We start from the raw sequence: 27,527 nt of genomic DNA, 5'->3' as shown, positions 1-27,527 counted from the left end.
AATTAGATAGGCAGTTTTGTTATTCATGTGCTGAGCTCTAGAATAATAAATGTCATGCTTGCATGTATTTAATTTAATTTAACACTAGTCCAGACATGCAAAATAGTGTAAGCACTGACAGGAATGTTAAATACGGACTAACCAGTTTCTAAATATAACTTCTTGGGTGCATGTTTTTCACATTGTGCTTTTGCTGACTTGACTTGTTTGGAGATAAAAGGAGAGATGGAAAGCAATTCCCTTCCAACGTGGAAATGGATTTTGAATAATAGCTCCTTTAACAGAATTTTGAAAAACAAACCTCTCTTCTTGGCAGCCTGAAATTCAAGCTCCTCATGGCAATGGAGCCAAGTTCCCGAAACAGCTCACAGGAGATAAACCAGACAAACCCTGGCACAGGAGCCCTCAGGTGCTGCAAGTACCTGTGGGAAACCAGCACCCCAGGACCAGGCGCTTCCCAGGGAGCCAGGAGCACCACAATATGCATTTATAGACAATTCATAGACATGCGGCACTCTGAAAGGAGACACTGGGCCACGTTTAGAAAAAAAAGCAAAAAAGAGGCTGCTTTGTGGTGAGTTCAGGGAGTTCACACAGGGATGGGAGCCTCTCACTCTGCAAAGCTGCAAATTTGAAGCTCGCAGCCAGCATATGGAACCTTCCCAAGGAGCAGTCATGATATCTGAGACCCTGGGCACTGACCATGGGCAAACCCAAGCCGGGGGTTGCGAACTGGCACTAAAGTGGTGATGCTGAAAAGGCAACACTATGCTTTGAACGTGGGAGGAACGCGTCTGCTGCTTCAGCGTCAAAGCCGGTGCCAGTGATTGCCCAACTGCAAGCAGCCCCAGGGGGCACTGATTCACCATCTCCTTCTTTGGGCTTGGTCTTGCAGCATCCCTCACAGACACATGTTGCCTCGCCAGCAAGCCAGGCTTGTGCCATGTTATAATGTAAACCAAAGCCTTGCAGTGACACGGATGACGTCTTCCCACAACAGGCCTGTGCGACAGACTAGGAAAAATGCCCTGGGTTTGCTGCTCCATTTGTCATACCGGCACCTCCAGTTAACAAAATGTAAACTAACAGGGAACGACTTCTTTAATGTGTGGGCTTGCCTAGTAGAAGTCTTGATTCAGCAAAATTCATGCTCATTACTCAAGACAGTGACTATTAAAGTCACCAGTTGTTGGTAAGGACAAGGTAATTATTAAAAGAAAGTATGCATTAAGATAAACCTAGATGATACGGCATGCTTAAATCAACAAAGCAATTCAGAGCCGAGTCCCTCCAAACTGTACAAAGCTCCAGGAAAACCTGTCACACTTGAACCTACCTATAAAACCTGGGTCACAGGCTTTATCAAACCTAAGAAGGGTGGAATTCTAAAACTATTTCAGCTGCTGGAAGGGTGCTGAGCTCTGGAAAGTTAGACAGATGTCTCTGAAAACCCTCCCAGGTACACTCATGCATTCCTAAATGCCTTGGCTCTAAATGACACAAACTGCTAAATATTCCTTTCAGAAGTGAAACAGGCACTTGAAGGTCTGGGTTTGGGGAAGATAAAGTAGAGCTAAGACCTTCTCTCTCATGGTGTTTCCCTGTTTCCTAAACAAGAGATTTTAATGGAAATGCTGAACACAAACTTGTTTGTTCAACCCACGTAATCTAGTGACAGTGACTCCTTCAGGGCATCTTTAAAATCAGTGCAACTCATTGTAGATGCCAGCCCAGACCTCTGTCAGATTTATCATTTTGTCAAACGTTTGTCATCACTGGTAATGCCCCTATTGCTTATATTTAATAACCAACAAATGTGCACACAGGCACCCTGTCAAATCCTCATTATTCTGAATTATGTTGATGGGGTTTGCTATTGCATTCCTAAGCCACAAGCCTGTAACGCAACGCAGCATGGTTTGGGTGAGCTGACCAGATTCTTGACTCACTCAGTACAACCCGGTGTCTTAAGGAATAAGTATTCCTTGAGTTAATAACTTTTACATGGAAAATCAAGTTTCCAGTAAAAAGACATACAGCAGAAAGGATGAAAATTTATAAGGAGTTCAGAGCTAACTAAGCCATCTTGGGACAGATTCCTGCTGGGTAGCTCATCCTATTTTAGCCCTTCAGCCCTTGTGTCCTTCATGGTGTCCTGCAAAAGCTGGAAATACACCCTTCGCTGTAGAAGCGTGAAGAGCCTTGAGTTCACATTGATATTATTAATTGTATATTTAAATGCTGCGTTGGATCAAAGCCTCTGTAGCTGTTTGGTTTCAAGGCTGAAATAAGTGGATCTTATTGCTGCAGATAGCTGTGACAAGAGGATTGATATGGACTGAGGGCAGCACATCTGCTCATTCTAGCTTTAATTGAGCATTGAGAGGTCCCTGCAAGGTCTGTTAGTGTTTTATCCCAGTTGCAGCGTCACACTCTTTCATAAGGCCGCTCACATCCCACCCCATGCTCTCTTTCTGCAGCAGCTACTTGGCAATCTACTGACATAATTCTGTACATTCTAGGTTTTTCCCCTCCAACCTTCCAGTTTTTCCTCACCTTATCCTGATATATAGACTCTTGCAGCTGGGATGGGAAGATTAGGCAGGCCTGGTGGACAAATAGATTGAATCCTTACTTAAATCAGGCTCAAACTCAACCCTTCCAAACCACCATGTAAACCTGAGTATATTTCTTTCAGTTCTGCTTCTAAACGATTCTCACAGGTAGAAGAAAAATCTCTGACGGCCTGTTAGAAAGGGCCATTTTACAACATTTCCTGCCCAGCCCTCAAGCACCAGGGATGTCTTAAAAAAAGAGCTTTTGGCAAGTTCCAGCCAAAGAGACGCCAGCTTCTGAACAGAGCCCCCTAAATCTCTAAAAGTTTCTGAATTTTGACAGAGGAGTAACATCTCCCATCCTTACAGCAGAAGATGAATGCTGACACAGGCTGTGTAGTTGTTAGAGAATTATGTATTTACATTTTTATTTTGAAGTTCTCTGCATGAAGAAGATCACAGTAGACTCTGTATCTCTATAGTATTTGCAACCCAATAGGCAGGATTTAAGATATGTGTGCTTGTAATCACAGATTCATCAGTACGTGGGATAACTGGAGTAATTATGCCAGGCAGAGATGGATTTTTCATGTTTTATCAAGAGCCTATAGGAGCACAAAAGAGCATTTCATTATTTTTGTTCCATGGTGAAACTTATCAGCAGTGGTAGTAGCTTCATACAGAGCAACCAAGATGCAGATAAGACTTGTTTCCCAGGGAAACTAGGCAAAATACTTGATCTTTCCTACTATCCAGTTCTATCATAACAACACAACCCTTCCTTCCTTCCTTCCTCCTCCCTCCCTCTGCCCTGTACCATTGTCCCTCCCCAGGCCTTGTGAAGTTGGAAGATCAAACAGTTTTAATCTGTTCCCACAGAGAAAATAATCTAGGCACAAAAATGACAAGTGAAAAAAAAGTTAAACAAAGGAGGCGAGTGGAGAAAAAACTTCCATTTAAGTGAGGGTCCGTTTGACTGGGAGCAGGACCTGCAGAGCCAAGTCCTTGTGCACGCTGCGCTTACTCGTGGGAGCAGCAGTTTTGAAATCAGTGCAATTATTTCAATAATGGAGTGCACAAAATCAGTACCCGGGTGCCTTCCCTCACTCTCTGCACTGAAATTTGCAGAAGTCTACAGTTAGACACCTAAATTCTACAAAAACCTTATGGGAACTGAGTATTAACTCTTATAAGCTGTTTTGAAACAACCAGCCTCTAATCAATCCATTTCTAGCAAGTAAAGCAAGTATGAGTTTTCAGCAGGAAGTAACGAATATAAATAGGACATGAGCTAACTAGTGAGTTTGATTTATTTGGCACAATACGCTAAACCATGTCTATTAAAATATTATTAAATGATGGGAGCATCAATTATAATTAAACCTTGGTATGCCAAGTGCCTACCACACCAAATTGTCTGTCCACAAAGCAGAGGTTTTCTGCCTTTTTTTAAACAAAAGGATTCTTAAGTAGTTCAGACCTGACATTCAGACTTCATTTACAAAAAGAACGGAAAGGAAAAAAAATAAAGATTAAAAGGGAAATAAACCATCACAGGTAGGAGTGGTTTTATCATTTGTCTTTCAAAGGGCAGACTTTTGGAGTTCTCAGCTTCTAAACTAAATCTCTTAGGAAAATTAGGCCATTCCACTTATTACAAATTACATCACTCTGAGACTCTCTACATAAATGCATCTGTATGGAGGTCTTTTCTTGGGAGAAGCAAAGCAATCTTGAATATCTCACATCAGGAAAGGAAGGCAGATATTTATGATTAATGTCTTCATACACAATTAAGAGCCTAATGCCACTGTGCAAGCACGGGTTGTGCAGAGGCTGCTCGCCTGTGCTAAGGACTTGGTTCTCCCTTCACACAATGTTTGATGAGCCACTGGGACAAATAAAGCCCTATTTAACACAAATCTCACAGGTAATCAATGGAATCCCAACAAGTTTCATCAAAGTCAGAGCCCGATCGCAGGACAGTGGATTCATACATGCACACCCATGCACAAAGGGGTTTTTGTGCGAGCCAAGATCTCAGGGCAGTGGTGTTCACCTCCTCCAGCAATGAGCCCAGCTCAGAACCCAGCACCGTGGTATTACCACCCCCTGGCAGGGCAGGGAGGGGGCAGGCAGAGCTGTGCTGAGTGCAGGCAGCTGCAGGCATTGTGGTGGGGAGGAGGCATGGAAGGCACCCACCCCTTGGCTCATTAGTGCTCCTTGTTGTGGCTAATTGCATGTCATGGCACAGGGCAATGGATGAAGCTACATCATAGCCAGGCACAGAGCAGCTCAAGGACATCCTGCTCCTAAAGACAGGGGAGATCTCAGCCTTGCCTAGGTTTAATTTCATCTAGACTGAACTTAGAATCAGGCAGATTATTTTATTTTCTAGTGTGAATGTGCTTTTGTTACAAGAAAGTTGGATATGATTTTTATTATTGGAGCAGATTTTGCCTTGATTTATATAATCAGTGAAATCCCATTGACGTCAATAGAGTTGCCTGGATATAAGCAAGGGCAGACTTTGGCCCTGGTGTTCATGTCATTTGTGGTAATAAAAGGAATGTCCTAATTCTCCTAAAGAGTAATCGGAGACCAAGAGCATGATTACTTTAACAAGTCTTTCCACTGCTTCTTTACTTGAAATTCACATGAACTTTTTTATTAACCCTTGATTAATATTCTTCAACTACCTTAGTTGTTGTTGTTGTAGAAGATAAATGCGATTACGTGAATTTCACAGACCCATTAGATTATGGGAAGCCTATAAGAAATATTCCTATGCCATCTTTATTTTTACTGACGATCTTCCAAGATCATCTTCATGATGTGACTCGTATCATACTGGTCTGGTACAGTTTTTCCAATACCTCAAAAGTTGCTCAAGAAAAATATTCAACTTAGACATATGTCTTCTTTGGAAGTACTAATCATTTTAAGTCATAAGACTATGATACATTCAAACTGTGAATAACATTTTTCTTGGCTTGATGAGCGTCTCTCTTTCAGGCCATCCAACAATGAATGGCTAGAGCTCTGTGGGGAGGCAGTTGCCAAAGGAAGTATATTCGTACCTTCCAGAAGATGTTGCATCACAGATAATGGTGAAGTAGTTCAGTTCACAGAATGAGCAAACTCCCTGGTGCATTGGATATTCCAAGTGCACTCATGGATTCTCAGAAAGATCTTGCTGTAAAAAAAAAACCCTCTGCCTAGAGCAATTGCCACTGTGTAAGCAAAGGATAATGTAACGTGCATTTACTGCCAGGCAGATGCTGTCCTGGAAATATGGCTTCAGCTGTTACATCCTTTTATATTGTAAAATAATTTCTACTTTTTCAAAGTATAGCAGTTAAAAGTTCTTGATCTATTCACAGAACAGGCAGTTCACACGGTATTTCTATGTTACGTTTATCAGTGTGCCAAAGTCTAGTTCTAGAAGGAAGAGAACACTTCACAGACTCACTCCCGCTCTGGATTTCACTTTTATGTTCATATCAGTAACAGCCTGTGCTTCATCATAGTTAGGCTACTTAATTGGACTTAGAATCTGAAGTCCACTTTACAGTCATTAGACTGCAATGTCTTTTCATCAAGAGCAATTTGTTCTGGATTTGAGCTAGTCACCCCCAAGAGAAAAATGCTTTGGCTCTGCAAAGTTTCCTGCTCCTCCTGCTCAGCCCTGCACCACACCGACTCCATCCCAGACTAACTCGGGCAGCACTTCACCGGCTCCATCTCCCCCAGTGCTGTGGCTCAGGGCAACTCGCCGGCCACGTGATGCCAGAAATGTTTAGTTAATACATCACCTCTAAGGAATGCAATCTAGAGACACAGTGAAAGAGAAAACAGTAGCTTCAGTAGTACAAAACAGTGTTTCTAAAACGTAAGATTACAGTTCTTGTGAAACATAACTTTCTTAGGAAAAGGGCCAGCTGCCCATTACTTCACAGCCTCACAGTCTCTCACAGTCTGCTCCTGCCTTAGCTCACTCTTCAGATGAGCTGTGCTCATCTCCTGCTTGCTAGGAAGTGATCCAGTTTCAAATACAGTTATGTAAAACTGAACAATTCAAATACATGACATGTACTTGTGTGTCTTAAATAAATACATTAATTCAATAATGTGCTTGTGGACAAAAAAACGGAGTCAGCTACAAAAAGAGAAGGCAGAAAGGAACCAGAATCAAATTAGATGCCTTTGAAGCACAGAAGGCCTGTCTTTCCCAAAAGCATCTAAAAACTAGATGTCAAATTCAGGTGTGTGTCTTTCAACTCTTTGCAATGTTTAATGGAGACACCTTAGCACAAGCGACAGAATTTGTGAACAGCAACACACCAGCATGACAAGATGAAGCCCCTTACCTGCTACTTTGACCTGGGTGGGTCTGCAGGCTCTGCAGGGCAGGACTTGGAACTCCTCCGCCTGGTACATGGAGTAGTCAGTGCTTGCAACCACCAGCCTGTCACCGGGTTTCCATGAGCTCACATCATCCATCAGATTCAGGACCGTGCTGTTCACATTGGTGTCAATGGTTACCGTAAGCTTTGGTTTCACTGGAAAGCCAAAATGGAATGGTGCAGAATTCAGTTAATCTTATCAGAAAATGCCTGCTTTTTTTATTTCCCACCCCTGGAACATCACCAAAAATGATGATTTCTTCATGCAACAAAAAAAAATAGTTAACTCTTCCAAATATGCTTTTTACTGGCTTTGGCTTGGAAAGCAAGCAAACAAGAAAGTGTTTTCCTTTAGTTGCAGGCAGGTGGATTTTCCACTAACCCCAGGACTAAATTTAAATGCAGCTTTTAGAGGCTGATTTTCACCACACCCACTTAGCAGCAGCACTTGTGGGTGCTGGGCACTGTTATTCACAGCACCCAGGTGGTCTTTAACATAATGCCTGTTTTTTCCAGAAAAACAACCATTTTCCACCCTCCTTTTCCCACCAGCTGAGCGCTGAAGAATCCTAATGACCTGTCTAATGACCAGGCTAGGGACGGTGGTGTTGGAATTAATAACTACGAACCAAAGCATTACTTTCAAAACCTGTTGTCTTCGCAAACTCTGATTGACTAATCCTACCTCATCTCAAAATGCTTTAGCAAAAGACAAGATATTTACAGGAAGGGACTTGCCAAGTATTTGCCAGAGCCTCGCTGGGTTTTGAGACACCACCCTGTTGCCTCTGTTAGCGCTCAGGAATTTTTCCTGACATAAATCTTCTGCTGTTTTATCTGTGTTCATGTCAATAGCTTAGCTGAAGTTTCAGCTTGGGGAATGACTCAAGTTGTTCTTACACCAAACAATGGCCAGTTATGGAAAGACAATATTTCTGCTTTTCCCTGGTCTGGCTTTCAAACACGGGACACGTACCGGATCTGCCACACAGGAACCGTACTCGGTAGTTCTGACAGCCCTCGCCCGTCTGGTCCTTGCCATGGCACAGAAACCTGTAATCGTGGCCACTCTTGTAGAAAACCTCAGTTGTTAAATTAGCTCCATCAAGCGTCATTGCCTGGAATGAGAACAGAAATCTAAACCAGGTGATATCCTGAGGTGGAAGGGTTTCACCGAAACATCGATGCCGTCAGAAGAGGCTGTTGCTTTGTTTTGGGTGATGCACAACAGTTGTATAACAAAACACGGTGACTGTTGTGTGTGCTATCCAACCGGCACTCCAGTTGGTGCTCAAACACAGCTATTTTATCCACAAGCCACACAGATTATTGCTGGGTGCATGCCTTCCTCCCGTGTCTATATTAAGACCATGCACTTTTTTGGGAGGAGTATTCTAAGCTGCACTAACATCTGCTTTGGTGCCCTAGATTTTCTCTTGCAGCTGGTTCGAGGGCAGATGAAAACACTGAACACAGATGCTTGCACTCAAATGAACTCATAGTTTGAAGCCTCTTCCCTGCACTCATTTCATTGCTTGTGGCTAGGTGATGTCTGAACCTTGCAGAAGAAAGAGGTGGGGGTCTTATCTCTTCTTTGCATGGATCAATCTCTAAGGAAAAAAAAAGACAAAGTGGCTCCAATACCCAGCAAGGATCAAGAAGAGTTGGCCTTTTCTCACACACAAGCACCAGCCTGTAGAGCTGCCTTGAGAGAAAAGGCTGTATCATAGCAAGAAGCAAAGGGATATGTAGGCTGTCTTGTGTTCCTGCTGGAGCAATGTCACCCCTCAGGGTAATGTTAAATTTCACAGTCTGGCTCTAAAGCTTGCAATTCTCTTGACTCTTGCACAAAAACGTGCTGCATTGCACTGGGCAATCCAAATATCACGTGCATTCTAACACGGCACTGGGAGATAAGCCATCTTTCAATGAAGGGTCTGATCCTGATTCCCTCACTCATACAGACCTTCCTTATTAATGCATACACCCCGCTGCCATGTATAGGATTAACACTGTCAGTGGAAGGAATGTGCCTGTGGCTGTGCCGTGCTTCTGTTATTATCATCATATCTTCAGTTTTCTTGTAGGGAGCATAGCTGGAGCAGGGCAGCTGCTATAAATCAGTGTGACTTTATGAAAGTAATGAGCAACACCAGATTACACTACCTGAGGATTTGCCCTCAGATCTGCAAGATAAACTCAAAAATGTCTCTCTTTAGTAGACATGAAAAAAAAAAAAAAGTAACTGTCATTTAACAGAAGAGATAAAAGGTTTGTTTCTTGAACAGAAGAATATCTTTCTTGTTTCTCTTTTAATATGCATGCTAGAAAGGGCTGTATCACAACAAACATCTGACCCGCTTTTTGAACTACGTTGTCACCTCTAATATATGTATATGGAGGAAGAAATGAATGTGGATTTTCTAAGACCTGGCAGAAAATTATAGGGCAGTTTTTTCCTTTCTGTTCAAGAGGAGAGTTTAAAACATCTAGCCCTGGAAACTTTCACTCATACTGTCAGCATTCCCGTTTACATCAATAGCCACATTCTTGTGAATAAGGACAACTCCTGGTTCAGAGAATGCAGGAACCTGAGGTTCAGCCTCCCACAGACATTAACTATTTTATTATCTTATGCAGGACAATGCTTCTGCTGTAGTTGTTTTACCAGGTAGATACATAAAGTATATGGTGAGGATCTGCCAGAAAAGGGTTGATTTTTGCTCCTCACTTTTTTTTTAGTTTGTCCTTAAAGAGGCTTTTGCAGTCTCAGAAAAGGTATACGATTTCTGCTCAGCATGCTGGACTGACAGCATAATTATTATGTTTAGCCTCAAACAGAATTCAGATTTCTTTCCACAGAGAAAAAAAACCTTACTCCAAGAAATGGCTGCAAGCTTACCAATATTTTTTCCAACCTACTACAGCTGGTAGCTTTACCATCTCATTACATTGTGTGATTAATTTTTTAGGTAGGTTCCATTCCAGGACCATTTAAAAACTTTGAAATTTTCATGTGTTTTTTTCTTTTTAATCTTCCAGCAGGGAACCACATATTTCATGATAGCATCTGTGCTGTCCGTGATCCCATCTGTACTCCTTTTCATGCCAGAAACCAGAAAGGCTCTCAGTTCTATAAACTTTTGTCTCAGAATGATACAGGGCTGGATACCAGATCTTATTGGTTATGTATGAGAGCAGTAAAATAGCCAGTGTCTTTTATTTAGAAACAAAAATTACCATCAGACACAACTATTTTGGGATTCAGGGCAGTCCAAAGAGGACTTGCTGCTGTAAAGCAAGTGGTAAGCTGGCCTACCTGGATGTCAATGGGTTGCCTACAGATTTTATCAGGATAAGCAGCTTTGAAGTCAGAAAGCTTCTCCATGTCCTTAGATCTCACTTTATCAGGCTTCTCAAACCACTCTGTCCATTCGACATCTGGAGACAAGTGCAAACAAGAAAAGTCATTTGAAAGTCAAGCTTGAATGCAGCAAAAATGCAGGAAGCCTAATATAATCTCAGATATCATGCACAGGTTTCTTCACTGATGATCTGATTCCTGCCTCTTCCTGCCACTCTGTCAGCTGCTTTTAATGATGCTGTGAAGTGTAACCAGCCAAGGGAGAGCAGAGTTATTAAAAGAGACACAATTGGAGTATGAGCATTATTAATAGGTATGGATTTTGGATCTGTGTCCTCCTTAGCTGCCTTTTCTGATCTTCAGATCAAGTTACAACCAGTTACTCTATGTTGTCTGAAACATGGACATGACGACTATGCAGTCAAAAGAAGTAAGAGGTTGTGTGTGATCTCTTAGATCATAAGAGATGGAATTTCATACCCAATGCAGTAAAAGGAAAAAGGATCCCAGTTATTCAGAGAGTCCTGGAGACAATTGGGGAAAGAATCTGTGTGTGCTCTTTACTGGTGTTAGCAGCAATGTAAATAGCAGCTAGCAAGTTCACTCTTCCCAAATGGAAAAGTATTGCAATAAAAAGGATGATTCACCCTGTTTGTCAACCGTCTGCCACTGAATTAAATGGCACACGGACCTCTTACCTTGAACCCACTCACTAGTCAAAGAGACATTAAAATGTTCTCCATTCTCAGCTTTGAATAGTTTGAATACCTTGGCCACAGCTGACCCTTTGTGACCTGTAAAAAAAATAAACATTGGTAAAATACCTGAACACGATCAATAAAAGTCAGAGCTGAAAAGGTAACAGACCACTGTGTGTTTGCATATTTCGGCTACATTATCCAGAATTAGCCCTGTAAAGCTTCCAGAAAAATTTACTGATCTTGGAATGAGGCTTCAGACACTTTTACAACTGCTTGGACAATCAGGAGGAAAAACCTTCAAAAATCAAGACAGGATAAAAACCCCAGTGATTTGTAATAGATTGCTATTTTTGTTTGATGTTGCAGCGAGCCACGTTGTTAGGTGCTCTTGAAAATGCCATGAAAAGACGCAGTAAAAGACGCCTCAACAGGATTTGTTCCATAGCTTTGTGTCTAAGAGAGGCAGAGTCTGAGCTCAACAGTTACATGGGTTTACACTGATGCAGAATTTCACCTTTTATCTCAGGGTTTGGAAAACCCAGGTTACGTCCCACTCAGCTGCTTCAGCTGCGTTAATGGAAAGAAGCAATATATAATATACAGAGAACATTCAATTAAATATGTCTAGCCATCAATTGCTCACAGCTTTGGTGTAAAGCAATATCAAGTGAAAACACCATTGACCAAATTAATGCAGCCATAACTCAAATAACTTCCAGAGATAACATCAAGCCAGCATTTTGTGCATTAATTACCTTGATATTCAATGTGGTCTTCCACAGAAGAGAAGGGATTTCCTTTAACGGTAATAAAACTCCATGGGTGCCTGGAAAATGAAAATGAGAAATGATCAAATTATGTCATGTCTGAGATGCATATTTTTTACAGCACTGTGTTCTTGCATTTCTCAGGGGCACCACATACAAAACAGTCTGATTAGTGTGACAGGCAGCTTTGCTAAAATTAAAAATATATTAAAACTCTATATTTCTTCAGTACCTATATCGAAAGAGAAGGAAGTTCCAAGACAAATTCCTGCTTAATACACTCCTATAACAAGTGTGTTTCTTTTCTAAATGAATGTTTAAAGAGACTTGTACGTGATAGACCCATAGGACACTGGCAACTCCTTGGGGAACCTGAAAATCTTTCGAGTGTGTGTGTTTGTGCACACTTGCACACACAAAAGAGTACGAAAAGAAGCCACTTCTGCATAAATAAATTTAGCTCATGCTGAAGCCTTGTATATCACAATAGTTCTTTGGAATGACCCATGAGAATTTCTAAAAGACAGACTGGCTGGTAAAGGGCAATAAAAACTACCTAGTCAGTCTCTGGATATCTAGTTTCCTTGTTTTGAACATTGAACAGGGATAAAGGTTTATGAGTCTGAATTGTCTGTTCAAATCTGATCCTATTTCAGAAGTCAGTTCGTTACTGCCTGAAGGTTATTGGTTGAGTAGGTTCAATAGCTATCAGCAACACTGGAGAATGACCACATGGATGAGCAAGCAATGGAGACAGAGAGCAAAGTGCCTCCCAGCCTTGGGGTGAACTCAATTAGTGGGGGTCAGGAGGGAGTTTTATCTTTGAAATAGAAACAGTTCAGGCGTATCTGCTCTTAATGACTAACAGAATAAAAAATACGCTTTTAGGGTTGTAGAGAGACTGTCACCCCCACCTTGAATTTAGCAAACGGTCCCACAGATTAAATCATGTCTCCATTGGTATAAATACCCAGTGATTTCAATTGCATCAAGGTTCACCCTTGAGTCTTGCGGGTCACCTTACATTTACCATCTGCTGGTATAAACGAAGTTATAAAACACTCTGGGACTTCAGAAGAAAACATATACAGACATTGACAGATAGCCACAAAACATCACTGGCCTGACCTGGGATTCACAGCCATGGGCTTGGGGGTCATCGGGAGCAGGTTCTGGGCAGCACTGGTGCACCCCATGCCATGCCCAGGCCCCCCACATCATCATCATCATCATTATTTTTATTATTATTGTTATTGTTGTTATTATTATTATTACTACTACTACTACTACTATTATTTTGGCATCAACTTTGAGACAAGTGACAAAAAAGACAACAGCCCCCAAATAAACTGAAAAAATAATCTAAAGAATAAAAAGCTAGCTAGTTCTGCAGCTCAAGCTTTGGCCCGATTTCGTATGTTAAAATACTTGTTTCTCCCAGTTATTTTGTCACTAAAAATAGTTTTGAAGTCATTCAACCCCAGCACATGAGGACATAGGCAATCTATTCGGGCTATATGAAATAAAGGGACCAGTAAATCCAGAGCCAAACTAGCAATATTTGGGTTGGATTCAAAAGAGAACAATTGTGTCATGAAGCACTGAAAGGCTTAATTTATTAGTAGAAGGAAGAAAGGAAAAAAAAAGCTTATGCGTAAGAGAACAAACTGAGTTTTCCAAAGAACTACAATAGAGGAGGAATGCAAGATTTTCCTTTCATTGCTAGTGTTCTGGACTCAGCAAACAGGCAACTGGAAGAGATGCCAGCAGCACAGAAACATTTTTGGATAAATCAGCATTGCTTACTGGCTCTTCTACAGCAAGGGGGAGTTGCACAGCTTTACAGTCTGGCTGAATATGGAGCAACTGCAGATAGACAGGGATTTGTCCACATAACTCCTGCCATCACCCCAGCCAAAAAACAACCCAGTCTATGGCTGAATAGCCTGACTCATGTGATACCTCACAAAATGTGAAACAGAAATGTCCTGTGCCAAATTACAGCCTGGGGCTTACACCATCATTGTCTGGGTGATGTCCATAGTCAGCCCCAGCCACGGGCAGGGAGTGGAGTGGAAGTTCAGTTTGTATAAGGAGAAAAGCCCGGACACATCTGACAAAGCTGCCTGTCTTCCCTTCTGCCATCTAACTGGCTTTGTAAATCTGGTCACAGCTGCCATCCAGACAATGTTTATTTGTGGGTTTTTTTGAAAGTTGATGAACTTAAATGCTGAGAACACTCCCCAAAATAGTCTTTTAAATAATGCGCCAAGATGTAGGTATTTTTCCTCATACCACTATGCTGGTGGAACACAATATTTACCAACTGCTACCACATTAGGGTACCCACAATGTCCGTATTACTTATATAAGGAAATAATGTGGGATTACAGATGACAGCATGGCAAGGATTAGCTTTTTGACTGCAAACAATAGCAATGCTGAAAGTCACACTTCCGTGGATTAATTTCTATGCTATTTCCATTCTAAGCATTTGTGACAAAGAAGTGAGAAACTAGCATTAAAACACCCCAGCAACCTAAACACATCAAGTGCAATTTGCATTTATAAACATATGCAAAACCCATCAATTTCTTCCTGTTGCACAGTTGGAAAAAACAAAAAAAGTACAATGTTCAAAAATATGTTCCTGTTTCCCTAATTCCGGTGTTTGAAGAGGAACCCAGCAGGCTACCGGGCTCTGATATGGGTTCTGGGTATTTGAGAGCAAGCACTGCACTGATGGAGACAGCGTGGTTTTAGAGACTATTTCTGCAACCTTGGTCGAGTCTTTGAAAAGTGTTGTCTGGTGCACAGGGGTCCCTGTGGTATTTGACACAACCACTTCATCAAACAACTAAAATGTTACTTCATCTGCATGTGCCCAGCTGACACTTGTCTGCTCCCACTGAGTCACTTCCCCCCACACTGGTCATGTTCTGCAGTGACACTCTTAGTGCTTCTTCAAAAAAAAAGCTATGTAAATTCAGATAAACACAGCAAATATAATGGCTACAGTTGGGTAAATAGCACATACTCTCAACAGTGTGTGTGCCAACACAGACACTCTACTGGCCACAGAAGTATTTACAGTCCACAGCATAAATTCATGCTTGCTAAATTTCTGTGCTGCACAAGTCCCCAGATATGTATTGGACAAGCTGAAGAAAATGCTGTATGTATGTCTATATGTATTTAGCCAGGGCTAAATGGCTATAATTCTACCCTACTTAATGTTCAGCCCATCCAATCCACTGTGTATATGTAGATATGCTTCTTAAATCTTTGGGGGATAGGAACAATATCTTAGAAAAACATATTTTAAAATGTGAATCATATGCTATTCCTCAATCTGCTAATAAAAATACCCAATATAGAGATGGAGTGCATCTTAAACTATCTGATTAACTGCTAAAACTTCACGTTGAGAAATTTCCCTTTATTTTTTTTTCTTTTTTTTTTTTTTCTGCGTGGAAGAACTTTGTACCTTTGAGAGGGTGGAATTATTTGGACATCTCAGGAGCATAATAAAGCCTCTGTGCTGGGAGAACTGGCAGGACTGGCACATACCTAAACCCAAGGTGGAGGAAATGCTTGCTGCCCAGTTTGGTCATTGCTTTTCTGGCCGAGTCGTCCAAGTTTCTAGATCCTTCATCGTTCACGGCAACCGACAGGATCATGCCATTCGCAACTCTGCCCAAATACTGGGCAAGACGTATGCTTTCCTCTTTTGCTCTATAGGTATCAAACCTAAAGTAATAAAAACACGCGAAAACATTTACTTCAGTGAGCATCGCAGCTTTGTGTACTGAAAAGCAAGTGCTATAAAGAAATAATTCTTTTTTATTGTTTACAGGAATTATTGTTATCCTGTTGCAAAAACACTTGTCTAACAGGGTATATTAGGCGTTTCTGTTAAGTTGAAACTCTAGTTGACAGGATAGCAAGGGAGTAACACTACTCACTCTGGTTTTGGAGATTACTGATCTAGAAGAAATTGTATATAAAGGCAATAACACTCATTTGAACAAGATGCTAGAATTAGTGTTTCTGAGCTAGCTGAGATGCTGGCCCAACCTCTTCCCAAAGATCCTCACATCTAGAGAGCTGAAAAGTCACTCACCGATCAGAATGGACAACAGCGCCCGTCTTTGGGTCAATAACATGGACAATCACACCCCGATGGCCCCAGCTCCTTTCAAAGTAATATCCACCTTCTTCCATGCCACCGGGATGAAGAGTTTTGTTTAAGAAAGTCCAGGAGAGCTTTTTCTTTCCGTGGATCTCAAGAGTGCCGCCTTTACTCACTCCAAGATACTTCTGCCCAAAGTAGGGGTCTGGCTGGCTGCCGTCATTCGCTCTGCAGCAGAAGGGAGGAAAGGAACCGGTTTTGGGTTTGGATCTAACAGTCAAGGAGCCTCTCCCTTTGTTCTGCTATGGCCCAAGGACAGAAGGGTCACAATCTGCAATGTATTTCTTTCAGCTACTTCTGGAGGAAGTTACGACCCTAACCATGGGTTAGGAGATCTAGTAGTTGTCAAATATGAGTTGGGCAACCTTGAAAATCTAAGAGATTCTGTAGCAATCTGCAGGGTATAAATCTATTATCCTTTGGCTCATCACTTTCACTAATGGATATTTAGGGAGAAGAATTTTCAGGATAAAATAACTCTTTGGGCTTTAAGTCTATGCTGGAAAATCAGCTTCAGTGGTGGCATAGTGCATGCTGATTTTCTGGAATGCCCAAATACCTCAATGTTCATCTCTCAATAGTGTTTGAAACCAGAACCAAAACTGCATCAAATTTTTACAGGGCATTTAAATTGTTTAAGAAGCTACTGAACTTTCCACTGAGCGCTGATGATCTCAGAAAATGTCATTTTAAGGAAAGTTTTTGTTCCCTGTTGTGGAAGAGATCCTAGAAAGTTCCAAGATAACATTTCATCATGCATACATACCGCCCATATAAGATGATAACCACATTGCTTTGGTAAGGGCACATCTCACTGCCAATGTGTAACTCTCCATCATTTTCAATGAGTATATGTCTAGTACGCAAAATGATAGGCTGCACATCATCTTTAATGACCAGTTTTCCTAAGGAGAAAAGGTTATGACATTTGTTTTAACACACAGCAGCTCATCAGAGATTGTGAAAACATTGTACTAAGCCCATCTCATCTTGATTTTTGAAAAATTCTGCCCATTCTCCCCAAAACAGCTCTCAATACAAATCCTAAAGTCATTACATGTTTTTTACTCAGTTCAGTTCCTGAAGAATGCAGCTAAGATTTGCATGGAAGAGGACTCATTCAAAACCGTGACAGAAATACAGAGTTAAGATGAATAAAAGCTATTCACGCTAGCAGCCACCAGCAACACTATGACTTTGTCCTTAGAGACAAAGAGACACATACGTATCTGCCCTGTCCTGAGACCCTGAGAACACAACTATTGCTGTATGATGTTATCAGCACAATGATTTAGTAAAATAAAATGCTTTTTAAACAAATCGCAGAAGTAGAACTAATGAGCATACTGTAGTACTTTTGTGAATTCTCTAGAAAGGACAGCCAATAGTTGATCACAAGGGCTAAAGAAGCGATAGCATCTCAGCTACCACCCACCCTTGTACCAAATTAAAGCCGGGTTTGGCCAGTAGCCACTCAGTTCTCAGCAAGAAGCAGGAAGGTCTCCCAGTGTGAGACAGAGTGATTTAACCAGTCAAGAAGAATAAAATGAGAAGTGCATTTCCCTCGGCCTTGCCACCAGCACGTTTTACCTCCGTCAGTGATGTGGATGGAGTGGACAGTCGCAGAAGAAGAGAGAAGGAGCTTCTTGCCATTACGGATTTCAATGCGGTTTTCTTCATTGTGACCTGGGTTCCAGTTTTCTAACTCGGGATCCTTATCAGGACAAGTGACAGCTGCTTCTGCTAGGTAAAGATGGAGAGTAAAGACAATTACCATTTGGTTGGTGCAAGATGGAAAGCTCCATATCTGGGTATCTTTACAGTGTTTCTGCATCTCCTTTTGCCGACTCCCTGAAACACAATGGTATCTGTGCAGCAGAGTACACGTGGGTCATGACCAAAAGAAAATAACAACAGCTTGAGTTGTATGGCTTTCTGATTTCTAGAAGCATGGAAAACTTGCTACCCAATGCAAAGGAGCCTTGCGAGGGATGCAGCTTCCAGAAACTACCAAGAAGAGGCTCTAACTGAGCCCTTCCTGCAGTGACATTCAGCTCCGCTCATACCATTCAGACACAAAGCCTTTCACAAGCCCAGGGAAGACACTGATTAAAGGATAAAACAACTACCACCTTTAAAAATGTCCCCAAAATACCTGTGAGATTTGAATATGTTAAAACATGGTTGCACACTGGAGATGGAAAGCAAAAGTGTTCAAACTAACACGGAAACACCAAGCACCATGGAATTACCAGTCCACCCACTAACAGAGAGCAACAGGAATCTCACAAGATAGAGACTCTGGGTTTGTGAGCTTTTCCAGGCAGAAGCAATAAGGATTCATTCACTTAGGGTTCACACATCACCAGTCTCCACCCACAAATTTGATTACAGACTGCCATGACGTGTTAGTCTAAACGGCTCTCATACCAAATCCAAGAGTCTCATAAGTATTTACTTAAGATAAAATATTTTCCTGATATCTCACTCGATGTGTAAGTGTCACATCTTACTCTAATCAACACAACTGTGAGTGCAAGAGTCCCATGTGTGATGCATATTTTCTGAGGGTAGAAACCTTTCTAATCCCAGGAAGCTGAGGTCAGTGGAAGTTTGAACAATGAGCCCTTTTCCATCAGAAAGGGTTGGAAGTTCTCACCAACTCTCCAGTTGTTATTCTTTAAAACAAAAACACCATAGGAAAACTACAGGATCCACAAATCAATAATAATAATAGGCATGGGATGAACACCTTGACTTTAGCAGGGTTATGTCTCTGGCACTTAGTATGGGAAAGCTGGGTGGGTTTTGCCCTACAAATACTAATGTATTCTGTTAATGGAACAGACAATATTGTGAATCCATGCAAGAAAACATGTCCTGGTGCTGGTGTAGTTGACAATGAGCTGTTGTGTGTTGCCACTGTGAAACTTGAGGGACATCTGTAATTCCACAGCAACAGAAACAAAATCTGTCCATCTGCAATTCAGTTTCCTCTCAGATTCCTCCACCAGTTTCATGTCTCAAGAAAACAATAGAATTGGACGAGCCACTGCTTTGGTGTCTCCAGAGACCCATTAAATACCAGCTATTCAAGGTAAGCAAAGGACATTTCATATGGGTAACGTATGTCTTGGCTCTCTGCAAACTTTTTCCATAGACCTGAAGTGATCAGACCAGAAAGGGCTAATAATCTGCCAGGTAGCAAGTCAAACACTGATAAACATCCAGGACCTGATTTTGCTACCACTTGTGCCAGCTGGAAACTGGAAGTATATCGGTAATGTCAGAGGCACTTTTTCCAATTTACAGTAATTGAGAAAAATAAGAAGGTGTTTCTGGGTTCCTACCAGAAGACACACAGAACTAATAAGAGCTGGAAAAGATAAATATTTCATGCAGGAAATGAGACTTGCATTGTAAACATGTATGTTCACATACAACTGTAATATGCACTGACAACAATTTCAAAAAAATAAGCTGCTATTCCCATAGGAACAAGGGAAATAGAAAAATTTGCTCATGATGAGAAACTAAATAAAACCAAAAACATTGATTCAAATGTAGAGGTATAATTTATCAATTAGATTACAATGTAGGATAAAAGCTTGTTAATTTTTCCATTTACTTGGCTATGCTAGTGTCCAAAAGAGTTTCCTGCAGTCCTGCAGACGACTTGTGCCCCCAAAATTCATTATTTAGAAACAGAGAGGTAGACAATGAAGTCTAAGGGGAAATCAAGAGGAATTCACACTGCTGGTTGGTATGGCAATCAGCAAAAGCAAACACAATCCAGAACAAAGGACTCAAATTCCCAATGTCATTAACCAATTCATACCAGAGAGCAGGGGCTGTGCATCTGCTGCATCAAGGACACTGGAGGGCTGGGCATCTTCTACCAGCTTGTCCAGGTACCTTGCTATTACTGTCATTGTCATTTTTTAAATAAGAACGTAACTTTCACCCAGCACAAGGAATTAACTGAATGTTTTGCTTCTTGGCCAAAAGGGCCTGAGCACAGTGTTGAAAGGTTGCTTCATGCAGCTGCAGCGTTTGGGGTAAGACATATGGTCTCTTTGTTTTAAACAAATACAAACCCTCAAATTAGCTCTGCTTAGAATATGCATACCCAGCTTCCCTCTTCCGCTTTCCCTGACTGCTTAGGAAAAGGGCTACTTGGAAGAGGCAAACCCCAAGGGACAGAGATGTCCCACCCCGGAGCTTTTTGCTCTCCACATCTGGGCTTGGGCAATGCAGCAAAATGCTCAACTTCACCTCCCACGGCCACAGCCATCAGGACCTGAGGTTTCTTCTGTTATTTCTTTGTGGCAGCTTGTTGGATTTAGGTTTGTTTTAAGAATGCATGGCAGCATCTGAGAGATTCCTGAGGGTACTTTCACCTGCTCAGAAATGTCAGGCTTTGCCACGCCAGCTGCCCTTGATCAGGAATATTGGCACATCAGAAATCTCCTTGTCTCCTGAAATTTCTCATTTTGTCCTTGACTCTTCTTATACAAAGAAGAGTGAAAACCTGTTCAGTCTAAACCAGCGATGTCATTACGTAAAAAACATGTTAAAAACCATGTCCTTTTTCCCCGTGGCAGGAAAACTTACCTCTGCTTACAGAACAGATCACAAACAGAAGAAAAATGAAGATTTCGGCAAGATACTTGGACGTAGGTAGAGCCATTCTTTGGGATTTTTAATTCTCTGGATAGATATCTGTGAAGAAAGAATATAAAGCAAATGTCACGTGGGGGTTTTTTCCCCTCCCCAGCTCATGCAAAAATGATTCACTGCACAAAAAGGTGAATTTATGCCAGCCCGCTGTCACTCCCATTCAGCTCTATGGCTGAGAACACCTTCGTGCCGCTTCGGGACCAGCCCGAACAGAGCAAGAAAGCAAGGGCAGCTCCTCACCCTTTGTTTGGTCTGGGATAAACCCGCTTGGGAATCCAAATAGACACTCAGAAAGCAACCACCAGATGTAACCAAAAACACCTTAGGAATGCAGTATAAACATACCCAGTGTCAAGACTCAATATTCGCATGTGCAAAAAAGTAATGAAACGCAACAGAGAAGGCGTTTGCAGAGTGAGAAATTTTCATGAAGCAACTTTTCGATGGCACCTCTCTCCCCCCATGCTATTCCCACATTTTTAGCAATGGTGTTTTGCGCACCCACAAGATAAACTGTATTCACACTCGCAGTCTGAAGCATGCAGTTTCTTAGATTTCAGATCCAAGAAAATATTGTCTATTTAATATGTTCAGCTGAGAATTTTCTTGCAAAACCAAAAGCTGCTTTTGAAACCAGTTTACCTAATGTTTTCATTTCTTCAGCAGCCAATCCCCAGCAAAAACAAACAAGCAGTGTCATGAAAGCCAAAGCTAGACTTAATGTGATCCTCTCCAGCCTCCAGTGACTGATTCTGCAGCTCTTCCCTGTGCTCATGACAATTTATTAACATATGTATTCACACCGAGACAAGGGCACCCACTTCTGTAAGTGTCAGTGCTCTGTATTCATAAGGTGCTGTTTAAAATTCACATGTAGTCCTTGGAGCTATTAGGTTTTATTATGCAAGCCAGTATCTGAGGAATATCGAAGGAATTTATTTGTAGCTGTCATGTCACATCGCAGTGCTGAAATAGGATAAATGTATGCATCACACAGCTTAGTTAGACACCGAAAAAAGCAATTGAAGAAAAACCTCCACGGTGCCCCAGTTTCTTTAGGGCAAAACCCACATGTTATTTTTCGTGTCACTTGTTAATATAAAACAAACAAAAAACATCAGAAAAAGATAAGCAAGAAGCCAGGATTTAATCTGGAGCAAATTTAACAGGATATATATGCAAAACATGTCTGCTTTTCATGAAGGTGATACAGCTTGAAGTACAATGATACATTCGAACCACATGTAATCCAATGATTGCATTAAAAATAGCATTAGAACCAGATTTGTCAGGAGATACTCCAGCAAGAAAATGTTTCCTTGTTTTGGTAAGGTGTATTTGACAGCCGTGAGCTCTGGAAACAGCATGGACCCAGGGCTCGGTGCAGTCTATCAGTTGCTGAAATGCTGTTACAGAACAGCAGAAAAGAGGAATGCACTTAGTAATGCTATAACTTCGAATGATATACACTATCAGAGAGCAATAATGTCACCATGGAATTTGTACCAGAATCAGACTGCACGTGTTTGACATTTTAACAACATTAACCATCAACATTTGATAAGACAGGCGTCTTTTAAAGTATTATTATTAGAGGTACGCCCAAAGTAGAGCAGTCACCATTAAAATGTCAAGATTTATTAGCAATTATTACACAGCCTAATCTGCAAACCCAATCACTAGATTCTGCTTTAACGACAGAGGAAAAACTAAACGAGTGGTAATACCACAGGATGGTCATTACAGATAAACAGCGGTTCTGATAGCGTGGACACAGCTGTATGCTAGTGTTGCATAAAGCCAGATTCCAAGTGATCAGCTATTGGTCATAAAATACATTCAGATTATATTAAGAAATAAAATGAAGGGACTGATTTTTTGGCAGTGATGCCATGCATTTGCTCTCCTGTTGTTTCATAGGTAGCATAGATATTTCTTTGTTCTGGCCCATTAAAAACTCAAGAGGAGCATCTCTGCTCCATCCAACCCATGGTCTTGTTTCAGACAGTAACCTGCAGCAAACTGGTAGGAAATCAGTGTAAGAAATTTCAGTTTTTCTTTCTTTGGAGCCAAGAACTGCACAGTACTTACCATAGGGCTGTGCAAAATGGCTTCTGCTATTATATGCCTGGTTGCTCACCGGGGAATGCTTCCTTGATTGCATCCATCTTCATCAGCAGAGATGAAAACAAGCAATCAGACCCTGGAAAGCCATGTCATTTTTGGAGGCATCAGCTGTGTGCCAGGTTCCAATGTTTTTGTAGTGTCTGATCTGCCACAGTCCAAAGCATATCCTGCTTATTTTGTCACTGAGGTAGGGTGTTTGATTCGCCTTGCAGCGAGCCCAAACTCATTGCAGCGTTCTTTTAACTGGCACTCAGGTTGGAAATGCTGAGAGCCATGAGGGCCAAGAGGATCCGACTCCTCTGATTCAGCTCTGACTAACACGCTGCCGGAAAAACGCTGCTCGGAGGATAATCTCAGGAATTTTCCTTCAGAGGTTCTCAAATATTAGACATAAACAGTGACATGCTTGATTTTACTATTAAATATAAGAGGAGGAAGAGATAATGGCTCTTTTTACCAATGTCTCTGGCTGCAGAGGACTTGCAGCAGTTATCTCCTGCCAGCCAGGCAGTTCGCCAGCTCCGCGCTCGGAGCCACCGGGGATGCAGCAACACACATCGCGCTTGAACCGGCGCCACGTGGCTGAGTTCAGCTCTGATGTAACCAGCTATGTCAACAAATGTCCCTGCAGATTCGGGCACTCTTGAGAGCACACAGCTCATACAAGTGCCCTCGTAAGTCTACCATCTCCAACATTTCTCAAATACCATCTGTGATTCCTCTCTTGGGTGAGAAAAGCTTTTTCATCTAGCCATTAAAAGCTGCCTGGCAATGGCTAGTGGGACTCATATCCCTGGATCTGGCAAGGCAGACTTTCTGAAATTATTCCCAGCTGCTGTATCTTTCCAAAAAGTGAACAATAGCATCAGACAATGCTAAAAGTAGACGCAGGAAAGCATTAGTCCTCAGCTGTCTGCTACCGCAGGTGTCAGCAGCAGTACTGTACTAGAAAGCACACTGGATGGACAGGAATCCTGATGCACTGCCCTCCCTGCTGTTTTAATGCTGGAGGTAACACAGAGGAAACAATCCCAAGCGCAAAATGGCAAAGAAATGCTCTGAGGAAGCTGGATTGTCACAGGCATCATGGTAGGGTCACACAGACACCCTAAATCCTGGGCAAGGGTGCAGAGCTCTCCACAGCAGCAGAGCCAGCCGTTCACAAACACACACCAGGCTCCAACCTCGACTCGCCACCTTGCATGACTCTGAGCCAACCACTCAGGCCTGGCACCAAAATATTAAAAAATAACTCCCAATATTGGGGAAAGTGTTTTTTAAGACAGGCTTGACACACTTTGGAGGATGTACCTTCAGTATCTGCTGAAGATGAGGCTCCTTGCTGGTATGTCAAGCGAGGCATAACAGGTGCATTAACCATCCGTTACAAACATGACAAGGGTGGAAGAAATGGACGAGCTACCTGATATTCCCTGAAAAAAATGTCAAACAGGAGCAAGGAACCTGCCTACAACCTGATGGCTGCTGCTGCCCGGCAACAGAGGCCACAGATCTGCATGGGGGCAAAGCTGGGAACCAGAGACATCTTCAGAGAAGAGCGGGAAAAGCTCACATGGAAAAGGTGCCTTCTAGCCTGGCAGAGAGTGAACTGTCAGCAGATGTTAGATGGCACAGGTTCTTGAGAGGACCTGTGGGTAAAAGCTTTGCTCCCCAGGAACCACCTCTGCAAGGTGAGATGCTCCAGGAGACCCTGGGCCCCCCTCATGTTCCAGGTACCCAAACCTGGACCTTCCCACTGCCACAGCTGATGCTGAGGCTTTAGTGGTTTGAGGGCAGCTCTGAAGCCTCGCTGCATTTTTCATCATTCATATGCAAACAAGCCAACAGCAATTTGGAAGCTGATTCCTGAGAGAGGAAGGAGCTGTTTAATTAGCAGCTCCGTTACCTTCTTTCCTTCATAGCACGGCAGTAGCTGTTCTCTTACCCCACTTGGGGAATTTTGCATTTTTGCCCCAGCTGAGAAGATGGATTTGAGGAGCACATTTGCCTTTCTGACTGCAGGATATGCCAGCTCTTGCTACAGTGACATTCCTGCGCAGGGAAAGCATTCGCACACCCAACCACGAGCACAGCTAAAGCCTTCAGACCGCTCAACAAATAAACAAACGCATTTCTAGGGATCCCTAATGAAAATGTTTTCCCAGTCCCAGCACATGGCAGCAGCGTTGCTGCCTCTGCTCTTCATCTTGATCTTGTGCTTGCCACCCAGCCACTAGCTGTTCTTTTTTACTGGCAAAGAGTGGAGGATTACATTCAGGAATAGACTTTACTTCTCAATGAAAGCAAAACTGGGGTCAAAATCAGCACTCTGACTGTTTTCTTAATGAACCCTGGTTTCCTATAAATTTATCTGATATATTTCCCTGGAAGGAAGAAGGTTCTGCTCATGTGTTCTGTACATAAACATCACTTCAAGTTTCTTGATTCCTGGTGTTCGTAAGAACAGATTCCGAACAAGAAACAGAAGTTAGAGGAAATTTTTACAATGAATAAATTAAAGGAAAATAAGGTGTTCGCAAATTTGTTGTAACATTGGAAAACTATTTTGAGACAGAAATAAAAGGGGGAAAAAAAGAGTTGTTTTAAAGCCATGCACTTTTTTTTCCCGTAGTAACTTTCCTTTGCAGCTGCTTACAGACCTTGAAAAGGGAAGGAAGCAATTTTTGGCTCAGCTAAAACAAAATCATTTGCAATTCATATCACTCCACCCATCCCGGGCTGACTGCCTCCCGGTTTCACATGCTTTCGAAGTGCTCAGCATTTCACTGAATGAAACCATCGTCCGCCGCGTGAAGTTTTCAAAGCATCAAAGGAGTGGGCAAACCGAACCCTGACTTTGCTGTGCCTGCTGACAGTAACTCAGGGTATAGCCAAACTCACGCTGTCAACGAGCACCAGAGCTCCTGTGTTCCCACTGCAGAAATGCTCTGAGGATAAGCAGGGTGGGATGTATGTCCTGAATGCGTTAGGAGTGCTGAACACGCCTGGGTTAGCTGCAGGTCCATGTGGACACACACGGTCCATGCGGACTCCGGCATATGGCTGGAGATCCTCCTGTCCAGGAAATCGCCGTCAGGAACACGACAACTTTCCACAGATGCAATGCCCACGCGACACTTACCCCCGCAGCTTCACACACACAGACCTCTGGTGCATGCCAGGTTAGCAGCAGCCTCTGGAAACATCATCTCGAATGTCCCAAGGGTCCACGGTGGAACTGCAGCCTCTGCAGAGCTTCCCTGGTTTTGAAGCCCTTTTTTTCCTCCCAAGGTAAGGAAAGCGTGTGCAGTGGTTGAAGAGGATCACAGCATCCTGAATCCTCTTCGAACTGCTGCTTTTAACTACCCAAATAACTGCATCAGGATGTAAATATTTTTCTTTTTGCTTTTGTGGTACTTTGCTGTTTGCATCTGGCTTGCCACGGCTCCACGCCTTCCTCTCCAGGACATTTGCCATTTGCTCTCCTTCTGGGGCGGGAGGAATAGAGATTTTTCAGAGGTTTAGGCACATTCCTCTCCTTCCTTCACCAGGCTCTTCTTTTGCCAATTGTTTAGTCTCAGCCTGGGGTTAGAGCTCTGCAAAGTTTTATTGGGATCCAGGGTCTGGACCTGTCACAGATTATCAAATAAATCTGCAAGAAGCTAAAAACTGGCTCCGTCAGTAGCTGTTCCAATGTTAGACTTACGCTCACAAGCCAAAAACATCTTGCTTTTTTTCCCCTGCACAGCCTCAGAAATCAAAACAACTAGGTACTAACAGGAGTTCCAAGGGGCTTCAGGGAGCTCCTCGGAGGGTCAGTCCCAGCCGCTTGGGCTCTTGCACCGCTCCTCATCTCCACCAAGAACATCAATCTCCATCGCTCCCCACAGGGGCCAGCTCAGCCCCACGATGTCCTGTGCACCACTCTATCTTACATTACTGAGCAGCATCAGTGATTTCTTCACACTTTCTAGCAAACCAGAACGTCTCCCCTGGCCAAGACTCCCACCCTACCTGGTATGGGGACGGAGCCGCAGTCCCCTCCTCTGCCTGTAGACCTTTCAGGTGTCCTCACCCCAGGTCCAAGGACCACCAGGCGGTACGTGTCTGATGGAGACAAGTGTCCCAGCCCAGTTCAGTCCCTGCCCAGAGGCACAATATCAGCTGGCTGGTGTGCGGATGCCAGAGCGACTAACTCACCAGGGAGCAAAAGTCTGGCCAACAAAACACTAACCCTTCCCTGTAGCAACTTGTTTGGCCATTTCCGAGAATTTAAAAGAAAATATTGGACATTAGTAACAAAGCCTTCACCTACCTGTTTGCGCAACCCGTGTGACAAAGACATGGATAGTCTGAAATCACCTGTCCCCTCCCTGCTGTCACCAGGTAACACCATGTTCACATCAAAAAGAGTCTGTCATCATTTTAGGGTAACTTTGTACTTAAACTGTAGCCAGTGAGGTCATCAGTTGTTTCTCCGTTTGCATACAAAGCTCCATTTTTGTCTTTGCTTCAAAAAGCAGCAGCATAAACAAAAATTCAAAGAGAATTAACCACTAATACTGACAGTATTTCAGTCCTCAATGGGAGCAGAAAATCAATACGAGCATTGTCCGAAAGGAATGCAAGACTTTACACAGCACATACTTTACCCTGAGTTTTATTCCTATAGGTCTTTAATTAATTGTTCACATCAGTTGGACAAACGTAATTTCACCAGTCATTAGCTAGAGAC

The 27,527-nt window shown here is 42.5% G+C and overlaps 1 protein-coding gene across 6 annotated transcripts in view; it reads right to left on the bottom strand.

Annotated features, from left to right (window-relative positions):
* The window catches only part of CEMIP (cell migration inducing hyaluronidase 1), a 111,670-nt gene that overhangs the window by 33,645 nt on the left and 50,498 nt on the right, over positions 1-27,527 (bottom strand). For 5 of the 6 annotated variants that reach the window (XM_071814040.1, XM_071814044.1, XM_071814043.1 and 2 more), the window contains exons 2-11: positions 20,600-20,707; positions 17,576-17,728; positions 16,752-16,890; positions 15,917-16,153; positions 15,364-15,543; positions 11,782-11,852; positions 11,024-11,119; positions 10,281-10,402; positions 7,938-8,079; positions 6,926-7,117 (exon numbers count right to left, since the gene is read on the bottom strand). In XM_071814040.1, coding sequence (XP_071670141.1) covers positions 6,926-7,117; positions 7,938-8,079; positions 10,281-10,402; positions 11,024-11,119; positions 11,782-11,852; positions 15,364-15,543; positions 15,917-16,153; positions 16,752-16,890; positions 17,576-17,728; positions 20,600-20,675 — 1,408 coding nt within the window. In that variant the 5' untranslated portion in view covers positions 20,676-20,707. The remainder of the gene's footprint in view (positions 1-6,925; positions 7,118-7,937; positions 8,080-10,280; positions 10,403-11,023; positions 11,120-11,781; positions 11,853-15,363; positions 15,544-15,916; positions 16,154-16,751; positions 16,891-17,575; positions 17,729-20,599; positions 20,708-27,527) is intronic. The other variant, XM_065847124.2, reaches the window with a different exon arrangement.

Source organism: Patagioenas fasciata, chromosome 12, assembly GCF_037038585.1.
Source record: "Patagioenas fasciata isolate bPatFas1 chromosome 12, bPatFas1.hap1, whole genome shotgun sequence".
In the NCBI taxonomy this organism is placed as follows: Eukaryota; Metazoa; Chordata; class Aves; order Columbiformes; family Columbidae; genus Patagioenas; species Patagioenas fasciata.
Note: the sequence above shows the minus strand (reverse complement) of the source record. Positions and strands in the feature narration are given on the sequence as shown.